This window comes from Phoxinus phoxinus (assembly GCF_949152265.1).
Source record: "Phoxinus phoxinus genome assembly, chromosome: 17".
Classification (NCBI taxonomy): domain Eukaryota; kingdom Metazoa; phylum Chordata; class Actinopteri; order Cypriniformes; family Leuciscidae; genus Phoxinus; species Phoxinus phoxinus.
In genome coordinates this window covers 9,324,843-9,344,362 of record NC_136892.1, presented here as the reverse complement: position 1 = coordinate 9,344,362, position 19,520 = coordinate 9,324,843, and the positions used below count along the sequence as shown (strand labels likewise).

Here is a 19,520-nt window from a genome sequence, read left to right as displayed (position 1 = left end):
CGCTGATTTTACGCACGGGCGCATGAATCACTATGGTGCTTTGCGCACGAACTTCACGCATGACCAGATGGATCGTCCCACTGAAGCTGCATATTTTTGTTTACAGAATTTCATTGGCTATCAGAAAAGTCAGTCATTTCCATCATCCATTTCAACTGGATCTATTTACTGTCAATCAAAGAGAGGGTGGTGCCATTCTTCATCATAGGCGCTCCTTGGCTATGCTCCCTTATGACATCTCTATCATGCACCGATTGGCTAAAAAAACTGTCTATCAAAAGTTCAGGGGTCAGCGGCCATTTTGACATTACATTTTTCTTCATGTTTACATGTCAAATGAAGTTAGATCATAGAATGCGTCGAAGTTGTGATAGCTCGGTCGGCTAACTTGAAATGCTACTACTACATTCAGGGTTCGTACACATTTTTACCATTAAATTTCCATGACTTTTCCATGACTTAAAGGTAAATATTCATGACTAAATAAATTGTAGTTCTGAGGCACTCACAAGGAATATAAGTTTAAAAAGCCTTTAAATGATTTGAAATTTGAGTGCCTCAGAATTACTGTTTATTTGGGAAACATTTTGGATCTCCAAGCTGAAGAGCACCAGAGGAATATACATCTCAACACCCAAGCAGCACTCCTAGTAACTCGTTTGTGGATTCATGACTTAATGTTCCATAAAACGTCTGTGTATGCATGTGAAATAAGAATAAAAATCTATGTTCAAATGTACCACAGTGTATCTTGAATAAAATAAATGAACAAACAATGTGGTTTAATACAAAATAAATATTTATTTAAATAATGCTGACACAGTAACACAATAAAAATAAATAATGTCAAACCCTGACAACTCCTTAGACATTTATTAACATAAATCCATAGGAGGCTATTAACATAAATCAATGGGAGACAACATAAAAACCGCTAAAATTAAAAATAAATAAAAGTGTCCAGCAACATTGTCATTAACTTTAACTGAAGGAAATTTAACTTCACTGGATAACCATTTTTAACAAGTTAACATCTGTATTTGAATTCTCCATTCCCCCAAAACGAGTTTATTTTTTCATTTCTGCAAGCTTCTCGTCTGTTTTCCAATTTTCTGCAGAGATGCTTTCTTTTCTTTTGCAGTTCGGCGGAAACTGTTGGATTTGGTGATAAAGGTGAGTTTGCTTGAAGATTCTGCCTTTTCAGCATATTCATCTGCTGATTTCTCAAGAGCACAAATGTCTGGCTCCATTCTAGCCCTCTTCTTTTTTAAATCCTCTAGATCATCTGTGAGGGCCTTCCTCTTCAAGTCAACAGCTTGCTGTTCTTTCTTTTTTTTTCTCCTCTTCCAAGTAGCCATGGTACTTCTGCCTGGCTCCAGCCGAAAGAAGCAGCTCTTTTGTGATCTCTACCTTGGTTATACCTCCTACAGATCTGACATGGTCAACAATGAGCCTCTGAGCCACCAGAGACCTCTCCCTCTGATTCTCAACGATTAACTCTTTGTTGATGGAAAAGCCTCTTTCCACACTGGCCTGTCCATGTGACAAGACAAGCAGAATCTTCACAACATCCCACACTTTGGAAAATTATGGTTTTGTCCCCATTGTCTCATAAAACAGGGTGTCCACTCAAGTGTTTTTCGGGTCAAATTCCCTGAACTTAGCCTGAAGAGCAGCCAAATCACAAAACTCCCTAAATTCTCGAATAATGTCATCACACATAGCCTCATTTACCTGTTTAGCTCCTACAAGTATGTGCAGCATTCTTCTCATTTGACTTGCGCACAGTTCTTTACATTCAGCCATGCGTCTCGGGTCAAGGCACTGCATGCTTCTCACTAATGTGTGATGCACTGGAGCCTTTTTCAGCAACTTCTCAAGGAGTGCAATCAAGAGTTTCTTGCAGTCCATCCTAAGCTCTAGTCTCTGCCTTTCAGAAATGTTTTTGGAAGACTTGAGTTGGTTGAGAGTGACTTGTGCTGCAAATCCAATATCAACCTGAGAACTATCCTTGTGCAGACTGCTGTCCTGAAAAGGGACCTGGAGGAGCTTTAGTGTAGATGTGGCCTCTTGCAAGTGATTTTCTTTCAGAAATCGTCCCATGAGGCCTGCAAAAAAAATTTTTTTTTTAAATTAGGGGTTTTATTATGCAGTTTGATCACTTTATTTGCAAATTTACAAACAAATGAAATGTTCTAAATGAAATTTTGATCTAAACACTTTCCTTTTGTAAACATTTAAATATCAATTAATTTATTGGACTTCAAGAAGGAACATTACAATAACTGTGTAACACTAGACAAATGAAATAGTCTAAACAATTACTTTTTTTACATTACTTTAAATAATCATATATAATTTTTTTAATCTCCATGACAGAGTATTTAAAGTCATTTCTGCTGTTATAAGGGAAAAAGCGGCAAAAAAATTAACACTTTGCCAGTAGGTGTCGCTCAAGTAAAAAAAATAAAACTTCTCTAGACTTTGCGTTTAATTCATTCCATTGCCGCATCTCACAGACAAAACACAAAAACGCGCTATTCTTTTTTTTTAACCTACTTAAACTTATGCAATATCTTGCTCTAGATAAGTAGCAAAATAAAATAAAAAAAACTACAGAATTGTTTTATATATATATGTGCATTTCTAATTACTGCAATGTGTACAATAAAACATTAGCAAATCACACAATCCATGTTTATCCTTACCTTTAATCAGTTTGTACATGTCATCAGAAAGGAAAGGCAGCATGGGCTGGTCTGACTGATACATGGTGAGGAAGGGGTCGATTTCTCTCGCAATGCTGTTAAATATCGCCACTTTCACTGGAAATAGAGGATCAGCACATCGCATCTTCACCTCATCAAACGACTTCACTTTTGGATTCAGAAGTTCACCTCTCTCTACCATGTCGATGTATTTTTTTACATGTGGCCAGAGCAGCAATCCTCTTTCTGACACATTCACATTTTCAATCCACCGATGCTTGCAAAACTTGAGCATGGGAGTGTCACATCCAGTTGCTGTCCCAAAATCTTTGTGACGAGCAGGGCAATCATGAAACAGCCAATACAGGCTAGAGAGTCCGTGTTCGACTTCCCATCCAGCAGATTTACATCCATGTCTGAACGCATTGTGTAGTATGTGCAACCCGCACGAACCTATGTTGATTAGTGACTTTCCCACATCATTCTGCACTTGCTTCTGGAGAGTTTCAAATACTTTCCAATTTACGTTCGGCCCGTCCATTGAGATTTGGACAAGATTCTTGATTCCGATCTCAGAAAGCAAGTTGTTGATTTTTTCAACGATGTCTTGAGCTGATGAATGGCCCAAAAACTCTGAGCCGAGGTATTTAGTCTTCACCTCGGACCCGTCCCATAGCCTGACATGCATGTCTAACTGTTTAGCCTGTAAATAGTGATTCAGGCTTTCATCAAATAACATGACATATACTCGTTGCTTTGATACACTAGCCAAAGTCAGTTTCTTAAAATAAGGAGCCAGTCCAAAATTACACATATACGAGCACTTGCGTTCACCGCATGCAAATCTTGCAGCTATCTGACTGTCGGGGAACATGACCGGAAAAAGCTGGCTTATGTCTTCACAAGACTTGTACGAGTAGTAAGAATTAGCCACTTTTAGCGCCCACAGTACCTCTGCAGTGAGGGTTTCATTTCTGGTCACAGCACTCAAAAATGGTCCCTTGCTTTGTGGTGGTGGATGAGAGGGAAGCACTGCAGCTGGCAGAGGGTGTCACGACGTTAGTCACCTGGGTGAAAAAGCCAGCGATCGAGTTGGAAGCTGGCTGTTGCGCAGTGGCAGCGGCAGACTGGTGCTTTGCACCTTTAGAATGGCTAGATAGCGCTGCTTCTCCCATGTTCGAAATGTCGAACGTTTTATGGCAGAGTCTACATTTTGCTCGTCCCGGGTCCTGGTCTTTATCTAGCCATGCAGTATATTTTTCAGATTGAAGCCAAACATTATTAAACCGACATTTTACCGGCATTGTTTATTTTTGCTCAGCTGCAACTGAGTTGCCGTATCCCCACGCTGAGAACATGTCACGTGATGTGACTGTGATCGCCCGAACGAAAAAATTATTGCAATTTGAAAAACAATATTATCAATTAAACAAATTCAAGTACACGTATATTTTAAAAAATAAATTTCCATGACTTTTCCAAAACTTTCTGAGTTTATTCATTTTCCAAAACTTTTCCAGGCCTGGAAATTGCCATTTTAAAATTCCATGACTTTTCCAGGTTTTTCATGACCGTACGAACCCTGTACATTCCGTGGATGCTTATTGATATACAAATGTGTTATGGGCTAAATAATTTGCGGAATTGGATTGTATGGACCCTTGACAGTGTAACCAAACCATTTTTGCTGGAATGTAATGGATCAGTGAACTAACAGAAGGCTTCAAGGGTGAGTTGAAGTTCCTAACTTCCAGTTTATGATTGTTTATTTGGCTGTTGGTGGTCTGACAAAGAAACAGATTGTACCCGCTGTGTTGATTTTATCCTAAAACGGTTTACATCGTTCGAATCGCAAGAAACTCATCTTTCCAGACATATCTAACATGTTTTTTTTTTTTTTTGGAATTTTGTCTTTCAAACACGTCAATCTCCTACACATTCCAATGGCCCGCGGGCGGGACGTCGGAACACAAACTTAACAATGAGCATTAAAAAGGTACTTAGCTTCGTGAAGACTTTCAGAGATGAATGGAGAGTGAACCACATCGAGTCCTGTTTCAATAATGCAGCATGAGCAGCAATTCACACTGAGGTCACTCCAAACCAGGCAGCTTATGATCGATGCGGCGAATCTTGTGTTCAAGTTCACAAACTTAAATGAATCTGAGGTGAAATCCTTGTGGGGAACAAATTCCTCTCACTAAATTCCCGTATGTACAATTCCTTGTGAGATGATGCTGAATTTCGGCATTTAATTCGCTCCTGAGAAACGCGATAGCTGCTGATAATACTGAAGGAGCTTATATGTATACAGTGATAGGCATCGTATTCCTATAGGTGGACGTGGATCAGCTGAGAGTCAGCTGATGCACCAGCTTGACTGACGTGACCTGCCAGAACTGATGCTACGCTTGATCTATTCTGAGCTCTAAAAGATTCAACAAATTCAAAAAGACAATGCAAACCGAGATTGTCTCTGTTACTTGGACAGTGCTGCCACGCACACAACCACCCAGACCTTCTACTCTAAAGGTTTTAAGGACATGTTATTGATAATAGGTTACAATATTGCATCAAATCCAAATGTTTTGATGTCCTGGGCATGGAAAAGTGCATATAAATGTATGTTTGCTAAAGATTAATTAAATTGTGGTGAGAATAAAAAATAAAAAGTAAAATATATACCACCCAATTTGTAAATTCCCTTATTTGACCCCAATGGATTGGCAGTCTCAAAATCATTGTAAAACAGTTGAATTTGAAGTGCATTTCTTTCAGTAGAATACGGGATGGCTCTTTCTGTACTCTCTGTGTTTAATATCAGAGTAAATGCCATCTTTATTTGGTATGCCCAACTTGAACCTGTATGAGGTGTTTGGATGCATTAAAATACTATTTAAGGTTTGCAGAATTGGAACATACACAAACTTGTCAGTCACTGCAACTTGCTCATACAGTATATTCCAGTAGTCTGTTTTTTTCCTGTTGTCCAATCTGACCCCAAATACTTTCTCCACAGGCTGGACAATTCCCCATTTTTTTTGTAAAATTTTAGTTTAAATATGGAATTAAGGTGAAAGGATTTTCAATTTCCTGAAATGACTGCTCTATTGTACTTTTAATGCCAGTGAAGATAAGCAATTTAGAGCAGTCTTTTTTTACTTGAACCTGGATGTCTTGAACAACTTCCATAGACATAACAAAAGTATTAACAGTAGTCTGACCGACACCTGCAGCTTGCAATTGTACTATTTCTTTTGCTAGAAACTGGCAGAGAACTGTCATTTGAACATGTAGCCACATCAATACTACTTGGTAGCTCAACCAAAAAATTTAATTGTTGTCCTCTTTTTAAAGGAAACATAGGCCTTACATCCTTTGGCCCTTCGACTTTGAGGTGTGCATGTTCCAGAGCATTTGCATGTAAACAAGAAATATAAATTTTTCTGATTTGGCAGACTTGCAGAATTCACACTCCTGAAGTTGGCATCTTTGGATGTGTTTATGGTAGTGAGCCTTTCTTGAATGAATTCACAAGCATCCAAATCCTTTTCTAAAACATGGACTGTTATATCTGTCTCTTTTTTGTTTCCTTTACATCTCTCCTCTTTGTATACGGATGTCTTTATAAATTCCTCCATATTTGATGTACAAAATCTAAAAAGCAAAGACACAAAAAATTTGGCTAAAAACATCAACAATGTAAAGACCTAAAAATCCATGATAATCTCATGAAAGTACTGTAAGCTATTAGTTTAAACATTGGAGTAAAACCAAGATGTTACGTACAAGTTAACATTCATACGATGGTCTGAGGACAACATCATGTTACAGAATGAATCAGTGACGACTTGAGGTCAACATATTCATATGATGGTCTGAGGACAACATCATGTAACAGAATAAATCAGTGACGACTTGAGGTCAACATATTCATATTGTGATGAATAGAAGGAAATGGTTTGAATTAGGGGTGATTAATGTACACGCCCCCCTTTCATCTCAATGAATGGGTATTGCCTAATTGAATTAACGTATACAGCTGAGGTGGGAGGAGATGAGGATTATTTAACCCCCTGGGGTCGGCAATCACGCCGGCGTGATCTGCTCGCTTTTTTTCTTATCAGTGCAAAAGAGATTCAAAATACTTTGTTGGTTTTGATCTTACATTTAAGTGTTTTACATCATTCGATCCAGTTAAGTTTCTATTTTTTTGTGTATACTCACAATAAAAACAAAGTGTTGTGTCTTTCGCCAAATAAAGAAAAATAAACATGATGCGAGTTCTGCCTTCTCTCTGTCAGGGAAGTCCATTCTGATACGCGTCCGAAAATGAACTGTAACTCAGCGAATACTTGTCACTCAGGAACGAGACATGTGTCTTTATGAAGCTAGAATTCTCTTCTTTTAAATGAAGTAATTTATATAAAAAAACACATATTCTTAGTTTATGTAATCCGTTTAAAACCAAGGAGAGGCGCAGTTTTTCGTTCTCTCTTCATTATTTTTAATGAGCTGATGCCGCCACGCCCCCCGGCGCTATTCACATGCTAATAGTTGAGGTGATCTATACGCCTCACACACGCCCTCCGATCAATGCCATGATGAAAAAACACGCAGTTTCTCGTCAGATTCACGGATAGTTCATCGCGTTTTGAGGATGGCACGCTTCTCCGGTAAAGTCGTCCTCCAGATGATTATGGACAGCGAGGAAGAATTCACCTTTTCCTCAGAGAAACGGTTGCATCTCAGACGGAGAACGGCTGCATTTTCAAGAGCGAATTGATCCCACAGAGGATACAAGTTCGAGTAAGTTGTTTAGTGTTATATAATTCTTTTCTGATTATATAGAACTCATGTGAATTTTCAGACTATATTTTGCTTAGTTTTGGTTAGCTTTTGACATATTACAGGAAAGATTGCCTTACAATATCCCTAACATTCGTATATGGTCGTGTTTCAATGTGATATTACTCTCTAAACATATTTGTATTATATTTCAATCCGTTTTGATTAGCTTATGACACTGATTATCATGCTAAAAATACTGACTTTTGCGAATATCTGCTTAGGTGTAAATATGATTTCGTGCAAATATATTTCAGCCTCTGGTAAAATGTGATACTGTCTGAATACTAGACATTATATTTTTATATATAAATGTTCGGTTTTGGTTAGCCTATGACACACGCTAAAATATTGCCACAGATGATTGTGAATACAGGTGTAAATGTTTGAAATGCGTGCGCAGATAATGGCCATCAACAGCTCGCGATCTATGGCCCATAAATAGATATTTCTCCGTCCTATGGCCCATCAACAGATATATAGACTACATGCATTGTGCGTCCATACCCATTAATCGCCCATCTTTGGATAATGTATGCTAACACAGTTGTTTTTATTTTTTTAGGAATGTGTTTGCATCACACTCTCCTTCTCCAGCACAGCAGAGGGACATGCAGGTGTCGTTCAGTTCTCAATCGAGAATGATGGTAAGTGCACAGACGTAATATTTTACTGATGAAATGTAATTGTGTTTACAATATACATAATATACTCGTCATAATATACAAGTAGGGCCTACCTATTCTTGTGTGAAATTACAAAATCGGTTGTCTTTTTCTTAATCCATGGCCATAGTGATTGATAGCGATAATAATACAGTTTCTTTGATTGTGTTATCAACAGATGTGACAATGAACATGTCCAAGCACCGGTCCCGAAGAGAGCCATGGCAAACAAGCAACAGGTCCAAGTCCACCCTGTCATGGAAAACCGAGACTGATGTTGACATGGTTGCACAGACTGCGTGATTCCTGCCCGGGAAACTGGACCGCAAGTGACCTCTGTTTACTCACATTCGCCCATGAGTCTGTTTGTAACAGTATACACTACCTTGCTTTCTTTTTTTTAAAGGATGTGTTAAGTTATATTGTATTTCTATTTTGAATAAATGCTTTTCTTTTTAATCAGTGAATCCTGAAAAAAATATCACAGGTTATAAAAAAATATTAAGCAGCACAACGGTTTCCAACATTGATAATACCTGATTATCAAATCATGATATTAGAATGATTTCTGAAGGATCATGTGACACTGAAGACTGGAGTAAGGATGCTGATAATTCAGCTTTGATCAAAGAAATAAATTATATTTGAAAGTATATTAAAATAGAAAATCATTATTTTAAATTGTAATAATATTTCACAATATTACTGTTGTTTCTGTATTTTTTATCAAATAAATGCAGCCATCTTCCAAAAATATTAAAAATATTAAAAATGGTAATGTGTCCAAACGTTTGACTGGTACTATATGTTTATATATGTACGGTAGCACTGTGGTCTTGTGAGGCACAACATTTAGTTCCTCCACATAGAGGAATTACAATAAAAACAGATTTAAAAACAAAACCTTTGAATGTCCTCTCATTCTCAGATTCTCCTCTCTGCCTCACAGCACCTTGATGGGGGCATTAGCCATGGATGGGGGAGTGTCTATTGTCTCCCCTCATTCATATTCATGGCCATCAACACCCCTACGCATAAAGCAGTGCTGGCACAAAAACTGACTTGCAAAGTTTAAATCATTATATTGTTGTTTTGTGAAAGAGTGATCAGAATGATTTTCACATCATTTTGTAGTAAACATTCTAGCCTACAAGAATGGTAACTCAAAAGTCTTGTGCCAAACTATTCAGTATGAGTTATATGAGCTCATTGCAGTGACACATTTTTTCCCAAAACTTACTAACCACGCATAATATTTTTTTTCTATAAAATGCACACATGTAACTTCCATTTTGCTCACATATTATTGTAGCAGAGTTTGTGCTGAATACAGCAGAATTATGTGTTGGCCAAAGGTATGTTGTAAGTAGCTGAAATAAGCACAAATGTCAGGGCATGTCAAAACCTCTCAAGGGCCCCAAAAACCCCTCAGACCCCAGGGGGTTAAGGACGGTTTGAGTACTGCTCGAGAGAGAGAGTCGGGGGAGCTCTCACTTGTGGGGAAACGCTAAACGGCCGCTCGGGATAATTAGTGTCTCCGGCGGTGAAGACAGACAGTTAGTGGGGGGTAAATGTGTCAGAGAGTTAGGGGACGACTGCAGGCTAGGAGAGCTCCTGATCGATGCACTCAGAAACAGTACGAAACAGAGAGACTGGAGGGACTGATGTTGTCTGTCAAATGACGAAATTGATAAAGGGGATTTCCTGTGTCTCCTCCTCGCCAGACGTTGAGCTCATCTGCCTGTGGACCAATAAGCAACTAAAAGGGGGGTAACGTGTTTTATGTGTTTTAACAGTTAATAAAGTATTGTGTGTTATCTGCTATCCGAGTGTGCTGGTCTCTGCCTCCCCTGAACTCCGTTGGTTGTTACACTGGTGGCAGCGGTGGGATTTAATCCCTAACGATAATAAAACAACCGGACGATGGAGGGCGGAGCTGGGCACCGGGATGTTTTAGTGGCTACCCCATCTACCTCAGCGGCTGTTGCTGCACCTCCGTCTGTAGCCACAGCGTCATCATCAAACGTGTCTATGGCACGTCCATTATTTATGCCGGAGACCTTTACCGGCACGGGTCGGGAATGGTCTGATTGGAAAGAACAGTTTGAGATGGCAGCTGTGGTGAATAATTGGAATGACGGAATGAAATTGAAATTTATGGCACTTTTATTATCAGGGCGCGCTCGAGATATTTATAGTGGTCTTTCGTTAGAGGCCAAGCGCAGCTATGTTTTATTGAAAGACGCTTTGGGTAAATGTTTTGAACCATGTGAAACCGCAGAATGGAATCGTGTTAGTTTCTCGTCACGCAAGCGCATGCCGAATGAAACCTTACGTGAGTTTGGTAATGCGCTGCGGAGGTTGGTGACTAAGGCGTATTCTTCAGTAGGTGCAGATACCCATGATTTATTGGCAGATCATTTTATTGCACATGTGGGAAATGGGGAGACTCGAATTCGATTGCGCAGCATTAAACCTATCACTTTAGAAGAAGCAATAAATATTGCAAGCGAATTCAAACTTATTCAGGGGTTAGAACAATGTACGATTACCCCTGATGCTCGAGTGCGTGGTTTACATATTTCTGCGGCAGAAAGTAAGGTAGATGCGCTGACGGAGGTGGTGGATGCGCTTCGTAATGAAGTCCAGACTTTGCAAAAATCTGTACAACAACTTTGTGAGACAGTTCCCACATTATTAAGAAATAGCATTGTTGAACCGCCAACTATAAGTGGGGTCGGGAAAAGGCAGGTGCAACCTTTAGGGGGTGGTTGTTGGGAATGTGGATGTAATCGGCATATTAGGAGAGAATGCCCTTATGTGCAGGGAAACGGGAGGGGGCAGGCATCATAGGCCGAATGCCTGCCCCAATGCAGGATAATTTTTTTCAGTTGGCCTCATTTGTCCAAGGCAATCCGGGGATTTACCTTGCTGCGAAATTAGGTGGGTGTGACGTCAAACTTTTGGTTGATACAGGCGCTCAAGTCTCAATAATACCGAAACATAGGTGGCTTACTATTACGAATGGCGGGGCTCACCTTGAACATCATGAGGGTGTGGTTAGGGTGGCTAACGGGGGGAGGATGCCGATTTTGGGTCGTTGGCAGATGGTATGCCAATTTGATTCCCTATCTGTCATCACAGAGTTCCTTGTGGCAGATTTGGAGCCTCAGGAAATTCTGCTTGGCTCTGACTTTTTGCTAAAATATGGCGCTATTATTAATCTCGATCAAAAGAGCTGTCGATTGATGGGAAAACAGATTCCCCTCTTGTTTGGCAATAATAAGGGTATGCAGCCCTGTGATGTGATTGTGCACGTTGATACATCTGTTCCACCTCGTAGTGAAGTTTTGATAACAGGGGCGGTGGAGGGGGCGTCTGATAGTTTACAGGGCATGTTAGAACCTTCTTCCTCCCTTTATAACCATTGTGACCTTTTGGTGGCAAGGGTAGTGTGTAGGGTGGAGCAGGGTATTTTGCCCGTTCGTGTAATTAATGTCACTGATGACACTCATATTTTAAAGCGTGGGATGAAAGTGGGTAAGTTATTTTTTGATATTGTGGTAGAGGGAGGAGACGTGGCTATGGGTAATAAGGCCCACATTCTCTGTGGACACGCTTATAGATCGGCTGAATTTACATGAAAAGGGCTTTGGGGAGGCTGAAACGCGTGCAGTGCGTGAGTTATTGTGCAAAAATCTATCCGTTTTTAGTGTAAATTATGCAGATTTAGGACGGACACAGTTAATAACGCATCAGATCGAGACGGGGGATGCCAAACCTATTAAATTACACCCGCGTCGTGTTCCCCTTCATCTGCAAGATGAAGTAACTGAGCATATTAAGGATATGCAGGTAAACGGAATTGTACAGCCGTCGTGTAGCCCGTGGGGGGCGCCTGTGGTCCCTGTGCGAAAGAAAGACGGGACCCTTCGATTTTGCGTTGACTATAGGCGGTTGAATGATGTAACGCGGAAAGATGCGTATCCCCTACCGCGTATTGATGATGCGCTGGATAGCCTTGCCCATGCTCAGTGGTTTTCTACTCTTGACCTGGACAGTGGATACTGGCAGGTCGAGGTAGACCCTAGAGATAAACATAAGACCGCGTTTATAACACGACAGGGGCTATTTGAATTTAATGTTTTAAGTTTTGGGTTGTGCAACGCACCAAGCACATTTCAGCGCCTTATGGATTTGGTGTTGGCAGATTTACAGTGGACCACTTGCCTTGTTTATCTAGATGACATTATTGTTTTTGGGAGAACATTTGGGGAACATTTACAACGGCTGGATGAGGTCCTGGGTAAATTACGCCACGCGAACCTGAAGGTTAAACCATCTAAATGCACATTGTTTGCTACTCAGGATTTGCTTCAATTGGATCGATTGCTCGGAGATCGATTGCTCCTGTCTGCCTCGCTGTGACTGCTGCTGCTGTGAGTTTGTTTGCTGCGTCTAAGCCTCGTATTAGCTTCGTATTTCTTTCTGTTTTGAACCATCATTTATTATAAATTCTAGTTGTTTATACTACTAAATACAGCTTACTCAACATCTCAGATTAACCTGACATTGCTAGCTTCCGTTATTGTCAGCACAACACGCTAACTCGCTAGCCTTTTAACGCACCACCCGTGCGCTCAGTTATTTATTTTTCTCTCTCGCGCCCGCGCCTTTGAGTTCATAAAAGCCCAGGTGAGTAAGAATCAGTCAACAAACACGGTGAGTAATGTCTTCTCCTGTTATTGTCACCTGCACTTCATGTCACATGTTTACCATAGCCTTCTCTGTCGGCAATATAGGATTTATATGTGATAAATGCAAGGAGACAGTCAGGCTGACGGAGAAGATTTCAGAACTAGAGACACGCATCCAAACTTTAATCGAGAATAGTAAGAAGAGTGCTAGAGCTTTAGATACTATTTTGGATGCGCCTAGCCTAGTGAACTCTTTACATGAGTCGGTTCCGGCTGAAGTAGAGCCCGTGCAGCAGGGCAGATGGGTGACAGTGAGGGATCGCTCTAGTCGCGGATCAAAAAACCACTTTTCCGTTCCGATAACAAATCGATTTGCCCCGCTCAGTGAAACACCCACTGAGAATTATTCTGATTGTGCCCTAGTTATTGGCGATTCTATTACACGGAACGTGAAAATAGAGACACCAGCCACCATAGTCACATGTTTGCCGGGAGCCAGAGCGCCTGACATCAAAGCAAATTTGAAAGTGCTGGCTAATGCTAAACGTAAATTCTCTAAGATTATTATTCACGTCGGCACTAATGATGTTCGACTCCGCCAGTCGGAGATCACCAAAATTAATATTAAAGAGGTGTGTGAACTTGCAAGTACGATGTCAAGCACTGTAATTTGCTCTGGCCCCCTTCCTGTTCGCCGGAGTGATGAGATAGTTAGTAGATTGTGTTCACTCAATGGCTGGCTGTCTGGGTGGTGTCCACGAAATAATATAGAATTCATAGACAATTGGAAAAGTTTTTGGGGCAAACCTGACCTGTTGAAAAGAGATGGTATTCATCCCTCCTGGGATGGTGCTGCTCTTCTCTCTAGTAATTTGGCTCATAGTCTTAGAGATAAAACATGACAATCTGGGCCTCAGGTCAGGAAGCAGACAGACTGGCTTAACCGACCGTCTGCTAGCGGCCTCACGTCACCAAGGTCAGATAAATCCCATCACATAGAGCCTCTTTCACCTAGATATCATCATATAGAGACTGTGTCTGTTCCCCGAACTTGGAAATCAAAAATACGTTCAAACCCATCTAAGGTTAAAAATTTAATTGATCTTCAACAAATAAAAAATAGATATAATACAAATGAGCAAATGATAAAGCTTGGGTTGCTGAATATTTCGATCTCTTACTTCAAAAGCGCTAATAGTTAATGATATGATTACAGATTATAACCTAGATGTGCTGTGTTTAACAGAAACCTGGCTAAAACCAAACGATTACATTGCTTTAAATGAGTCAACCCCACAAGATTACGGTTATAAACATGAACCTCGTCTGAAACGCAAAGGAGGAGGTGTTGCTGTAATTTATAGTAATATTTTCAAAACCACTAAGAAATCTAGTTGTAAATATAATTCTTTTGAAGTGTTGGTGCTTAATGTAAAAATATATAGTGTAAACGATAAATCACGTTTGAAAATTCTGCTGGCTACTGTATACAGGCCACCAGGGCACCATACAGACTTTATCAAAGAATTTGCGGACTTTCTATCAGAATTAGTATTGGCTGCAGATAAAGTACTAATTGTTGGTGACTTTAATATACACATAGATAATGAAAAAGATGCATTGGGATTGGCATTTAAAGACATTATAAACTCAATTGGAGTTAGACAACACGTGTCAGGACCGACTCATTGTCGTAATCATACTCTAGATCTAATACTATCACATGGAATAGATGTTGATGCCGTTGAAATACTGCAACAGAGTGATGACATCTCAGATCACTATCTAGTCTCGTGTAAATTACATTTAGCCAAGGCTGCAAAGCCGACTCCGTGTTATAAATATGTTAGACCGATTACTTCTGCTACTAAAGATTGCTTTATCAATAATCTTCCTAATCAGTTTCATCATCTCAGCATCCCGGATAGCTTAGAAGAACTTGATATTGCAACAGAAACTTTTAACTCTCTCTTTTCCAGCACTTTAGACACAGTTGCTCCGCTGCGCTTAAAGAAGATCAAAGAACATAGTCCAACGCCGTGGCACAACGAGCACACTCAGGCCCTTAAGAGAGCAGCCAGAAAAATGGAGCGCAACTGGAAGAAAACAAAACTAGAGGTGTTTCGGATTTCATGGAAGGAGAGCTCGATTGCTTACAGAGAGGCTTTAAAAGCTGCTAGATCTGCTTATTTTTCAACCCTATTAGAAGAAAATAAACATAATCCTAGGTATTTATTTGAAACAGTGGCTAAACTAACGAAAAAGAAAGCTTCAAGCCCAGAAGCTTCCAAGAAACACAGCAGTAATGACTTTATGAACTTCTTCACTTATAAGATCGATAATATCAGGGACAAAATTATAACTATGCAACCGTCTAATACAGTATCGCATCAGGAAGTGCATTGTAGTCTCCCTGAGGGAAAATTTGATTCATTCATTGCTATAGGAGAGGAAGAATTTTGCAAACTCGTCAAATCATCTAAATCCACAACGTGCATGTTAGACCCTATACCGACTAAGCTGCTGAAAGAGATGCTTCCAGATGTCATAGATCCTCTTCTTAATATCATTAATTCATCTTTGTCTCTAGGATACGTACCAAAAACCTTTAAGCTAGCTATGATTAAACCGCTTGTTAAAAAACAGCAACTTGATCCTACAAAACTAGTCAATTACAGGCCGATCTCTAATCTGCCATTTCTGTCAAAGATATTAGAAAAAGCAGTATCCTCACAACTGTGTTCCTTTCTTGAAAGAAATGATATCTGCGAGGATTTTCAGTCCGGATTTAGACCGTACCATAGTACCGAGACAGCTCTCGTTAGAGTCACAAATTATTTGCTCTTATCATCCGATCGTGGTTGTATCTCTCTATTAGTATTACTGGATCTTAGTGCTGCATTTGACACCATTGACCACAACATCCTTTTAAATAGACTCGAACATTATGTTGGCATTAGTGGAATTGCACTAGCATGGTTTAAATCATACTTATCTGACCGTTATCAGTTTGTAGCAGTAAATGAAGAGATGTCTTATCAATCACAAGTTCAGTATGGCGTACCACAAGGCTCAGTACTAGGACCGCTGCTGTTCACTCTGTATATGCTACCATTAGGAGATATCATTAGGAAACATGGAATTAGCTTTCACTGTTATGCCGACGATACTCAGCTGTATATTTCTTCAAAACCTAACGAAACCTACCAATTCACAAAATTAACGGAATGCATAGCTGATATAAAAAATTGGATGACTAGTAATTTCCTACTACTAAATTCAGAAAAAACAGAGATTCTAATTATTGGACAAAAAACTTCCACACGTAATAACCTAGAGTACTGTCTAACACTTGATGGCTGCTCTGTTAAGTCTTCGTCGTCGGTTAGGAACCTGGGTGTGCTCTTTGATACCAATCTTTCATTTGAAAGTCATGTGTCTAGTATCTGTAAAACCGCTTTCTTCCATCTTAAAAATATATCTAAATTACGTCATATGCTCTCAATGAATAATGCAGAACAATTAGTTCATGCGTTTATGACCTCAAGGCTAGATTATTGTAATGCTCTACTGGGTGGCTGCCCTGCACGCTTAATAAACAAACTACAGCTAGTTCAAAACGCAGCAGCTCGAGTTCTTACTAGAACCAGGAAGTATGACCATATTAGCCCCGTTCTGTCAACACTGCATTGGCTGCCTATTAAACATCGTATAAATTTTAAAATATTGCTGATCACTTACAAAGCACTAAATGGTTTAGCTCCGCAGTACTTGAGCGAGCTCTTAACTTATTATAGTCCTTCACGTCTACTGCGATCTCAAAATTCCGGCCAGTTAATAATACCTAGAATATCAAAATCGACTGCTGGCGGTAGATCCTTTTCCTACTTAGCACCAAAACTTTGGAACAGTCTTCCTACCATTGTCCGGGAAGCAGACACACTCTGTCAGTTCAAATCTAGACTAAAAACACATCTCTTCGGCCTAGCATACACATAACACATTATAGACTTATATAATTAGGCTGCATAGTTTAGAACAGCCGGGACCGGGAACACTTCCCGTAAATCCTGATGTACTTGGTACATCATAAGCAGGATGGCGTCTACGCTAATATTAGTCTCTCTGTCTATTCCGAGGTTTACTGCTGTCCACCGGAACCAGGCCGTATCCAGATCTGATGAAGGACCAGCGCCAGGACACGACGACGACGCCGCTGACCTGAAGTGTCAACCAGTCTCTCCTCCTCTCCACTCCGACTTCAACCAACCGGAACTGGACAAATACTCTGATTCATTCTGAACTTCATACACTGTTCACTCATTGGCCAGAGGAGAACTGGCCCCCGACTGAGCCTGGGTTCTCCCAAGGTTTTTTTCTCCATTCTGTCACCTGATGGAGTTTTGGTTCCTTGCCGCTGTTGCCTTACCTTCTGGCTTGCTTAGTTGGGGACATTTAATATTCAACAATATTATAGATCTGCCTTAAAGGTGGATGATGATGAAATTGTTTTTTTTTTTATTATTTTCATGTTATCACTGTGAAGTTGCTTTGATACAATCTGTATTGTAAAAAGCGCTATATAAATAAAGATGACTTGACTTGACTTGACTCAGGTCCGTTATTTGGGACACGTTATATCGGCTGAGGGAATACGAGCGGACCCAGCTAAAATAGATACGGTGAGACAATGGCCTGTACCAAATAATCAAACTGAAGTTCGAAGTTTTGTGGGGCTGGCATCTTACTATCGGCGATTTATTGAGGGGTTCGCTGAGATTGCGCGGCCATTACATCGCCTTACTGAGGAAGGTCGAAAATTTAAATGGGATGGTGAGTGCCAGCGGGCGTTTTTACAGCTTAAAACAGCCCTTGTGACAACTCCAGTTCTTGCGTATCCCGACCCGCACAAAGCATTCATTTTAGACACTGATGCGAGTGATATGGGCATCGGTGCTGTTTTGTCACAAGAGGTGGATGGCTTAGAGCGGGTTGTGGCGTATGCTAGTCGAGCTTTAACGAAACAGGAACGCAGGTATGCCACAACGAAAAAGGAGTTGCTTAGTTTGGTAGTATTTACTAAATACTTTAAGCATTATTTGCTTGGGAAATAATTTATATTGCGTACTGACCATAGCTCATTAAGGTGGCTTCATAATTTTCAGGGGCTGGAAGGACAGGTGGCTAGATGGGTTGAACAGTTGGCCAGTTTTCAATACAAAATTGTGCACCACCCCGGGAAAAAGCATGTTAATGCTGATGCGCTTTCACGCTTGCCATCATTTGGTGCCAAGTGTGAAGATTTTTCAGATCCATGTTTGGAGGTTAGTGCTTCTGTTTGTGCTGTATGTGAAACTGCTTCTTCGGGAGAAATTGATGATGAGTTGGTGGGGGCGCAGAAGAAGGATGCCGTTTTACAGATGGTAGAACAGCTGCGGTTGCGGGGGGAGGAGGGGCGTGCTGAAGCACAGACAAGAGAAGAGGTGAGAGGGTTTTGGCCCGTGTGGGAGCAGCTGGAGTTTGAGCGAGGGCGGTTAGTGCGTAAACCGCCCCTTAATACAGATGCTGCATCAAAAATCCAGGTGGTCCTTCCAAAGGTCATGGTTCCAGAGGTTTTGAAAATGTTGCATAATTCTGCTACGGGTGGTCATCTGGGTGTGCAAAAATTGCAAGCGAAAGTGAAAGACCGGTTCTACTGGCCCGGGTGGTTTGGGGATGTAAAGAAGTGGTGTAGGGAATGTACGGAATGTGCATCGCGTAAATCTTCAACACTGAATGTTCGTGCCCCTTTGCAGCCTTCTTTTGTTTCTCGGCATTTTGAACGGGTAGCGGTGGACATCTTGGGCCCTTTGCCCTTAACGGGAGAGAAGAATAAGTATATCCTGGTAATTGGGGATTATTTCTCAAAGTGGACAGAAGCTTTTGCGCTTCCAAATCAAGAAGCAGTGTCCATAGCTAAAGTTTTGGTGCAGGAGTGGGTGTGTAGATTTGGGGTCCCACGCAGTATTCACTCGGATCAAGGTCGAAACTTTGAATCAAAGTTATTTACAGAGTTGTGTGGCTTGCTGCAGATGCATAAAACATGAACTACAGCTTATCATCCACAGTCGAACGGGATGGTGGAGCGGTTTAATCGTACTTTACTTTCCATGTTGTCTTTGTTTGTGGATAGTAACCAGCAGAATTGGGACACGCTCCTACCATACGTTATGATGGCTTATAGGAGCAGTATACATGCTACTACAGGGTTTTCGCCATACAGGGTTCTGTTTGGACGAGAGATAGTTTTGCCTGTGGATGTTGTATTGGGAGTGGGGGAGACGGAACATTTTGAGTCAGCAAATGATTATGTGGAGAAAGTAGCTGAAAGCTTGTCTACGGTAGTAGAGGCTGTGAAAGTACATCAACTGAAAGCATCAGGGAGGCAGAAACGATGTTTTGATATAAAGGTTTCCCATCAGTTTTATACAGAAGGGGAATGGGTGTGGGTGAAAAATAGGGTGCGTAAGCGTGGGCTGTGTCCAAAGTTACAAAGGCATTTTGTGGGACCATTTGTTGTCATTGAGTGGGTTACGGATGTCTTGTATCGAATAGCGCCAAAA

The 19,520-nt window shown here is 40.6% G+C and overlaps 2 protein-coding genes across 2 annotated transcripts in view; both read right to left on the bottom strand.

The window, feature by feature from the left end:
- LOC306984167 (uncharacterized protein) overlaps positions 1–19,520 on the bottom strand; it is a 292,265-nt gene that overhangs the window by 144,938 nt on the left and 127,807 nt on the right. The window lies entirely within an intron of this gene.
- On the bottom strand, positions 1,144–2,958 carry LOC306984164 (uncharacterized protein). The gene is made up of 2 exons (XM_079585257.1): positions 2,709–2,958; positions 1,144–2,108 (listed from the first exon to the last, which is right to left on the bottom strand). The coding sequence occupies exons 1-2, from the start codon at positions 2,908–2,910 to the stop codon at positions 1,630–1,632; spliced, it is 681 nt and encodes a 226-aa protein (XP_079441383.1). The 5' UTR covers positions 2,911–2,958; the 3' UTR covers positions 1,144–1,629.

Bases quoted from the DNA above. Each gene is read 5' to 3' on its own strand.
- LOC306984164 (XM_079585257.1), bottom strand. From the start codon at position 2,910: ATGGTAGAGAGAGGTGAACTTCTGAATCCAAAAGTGAAGTCGTTTGAT. The intron at 2,109-2,708 runs GTAAGGATAAAC...TTTTTTTTGCAG, and splicing joins CATGTACAAACTGATTAAAG to GCCTCATGGGACGATTTCTG.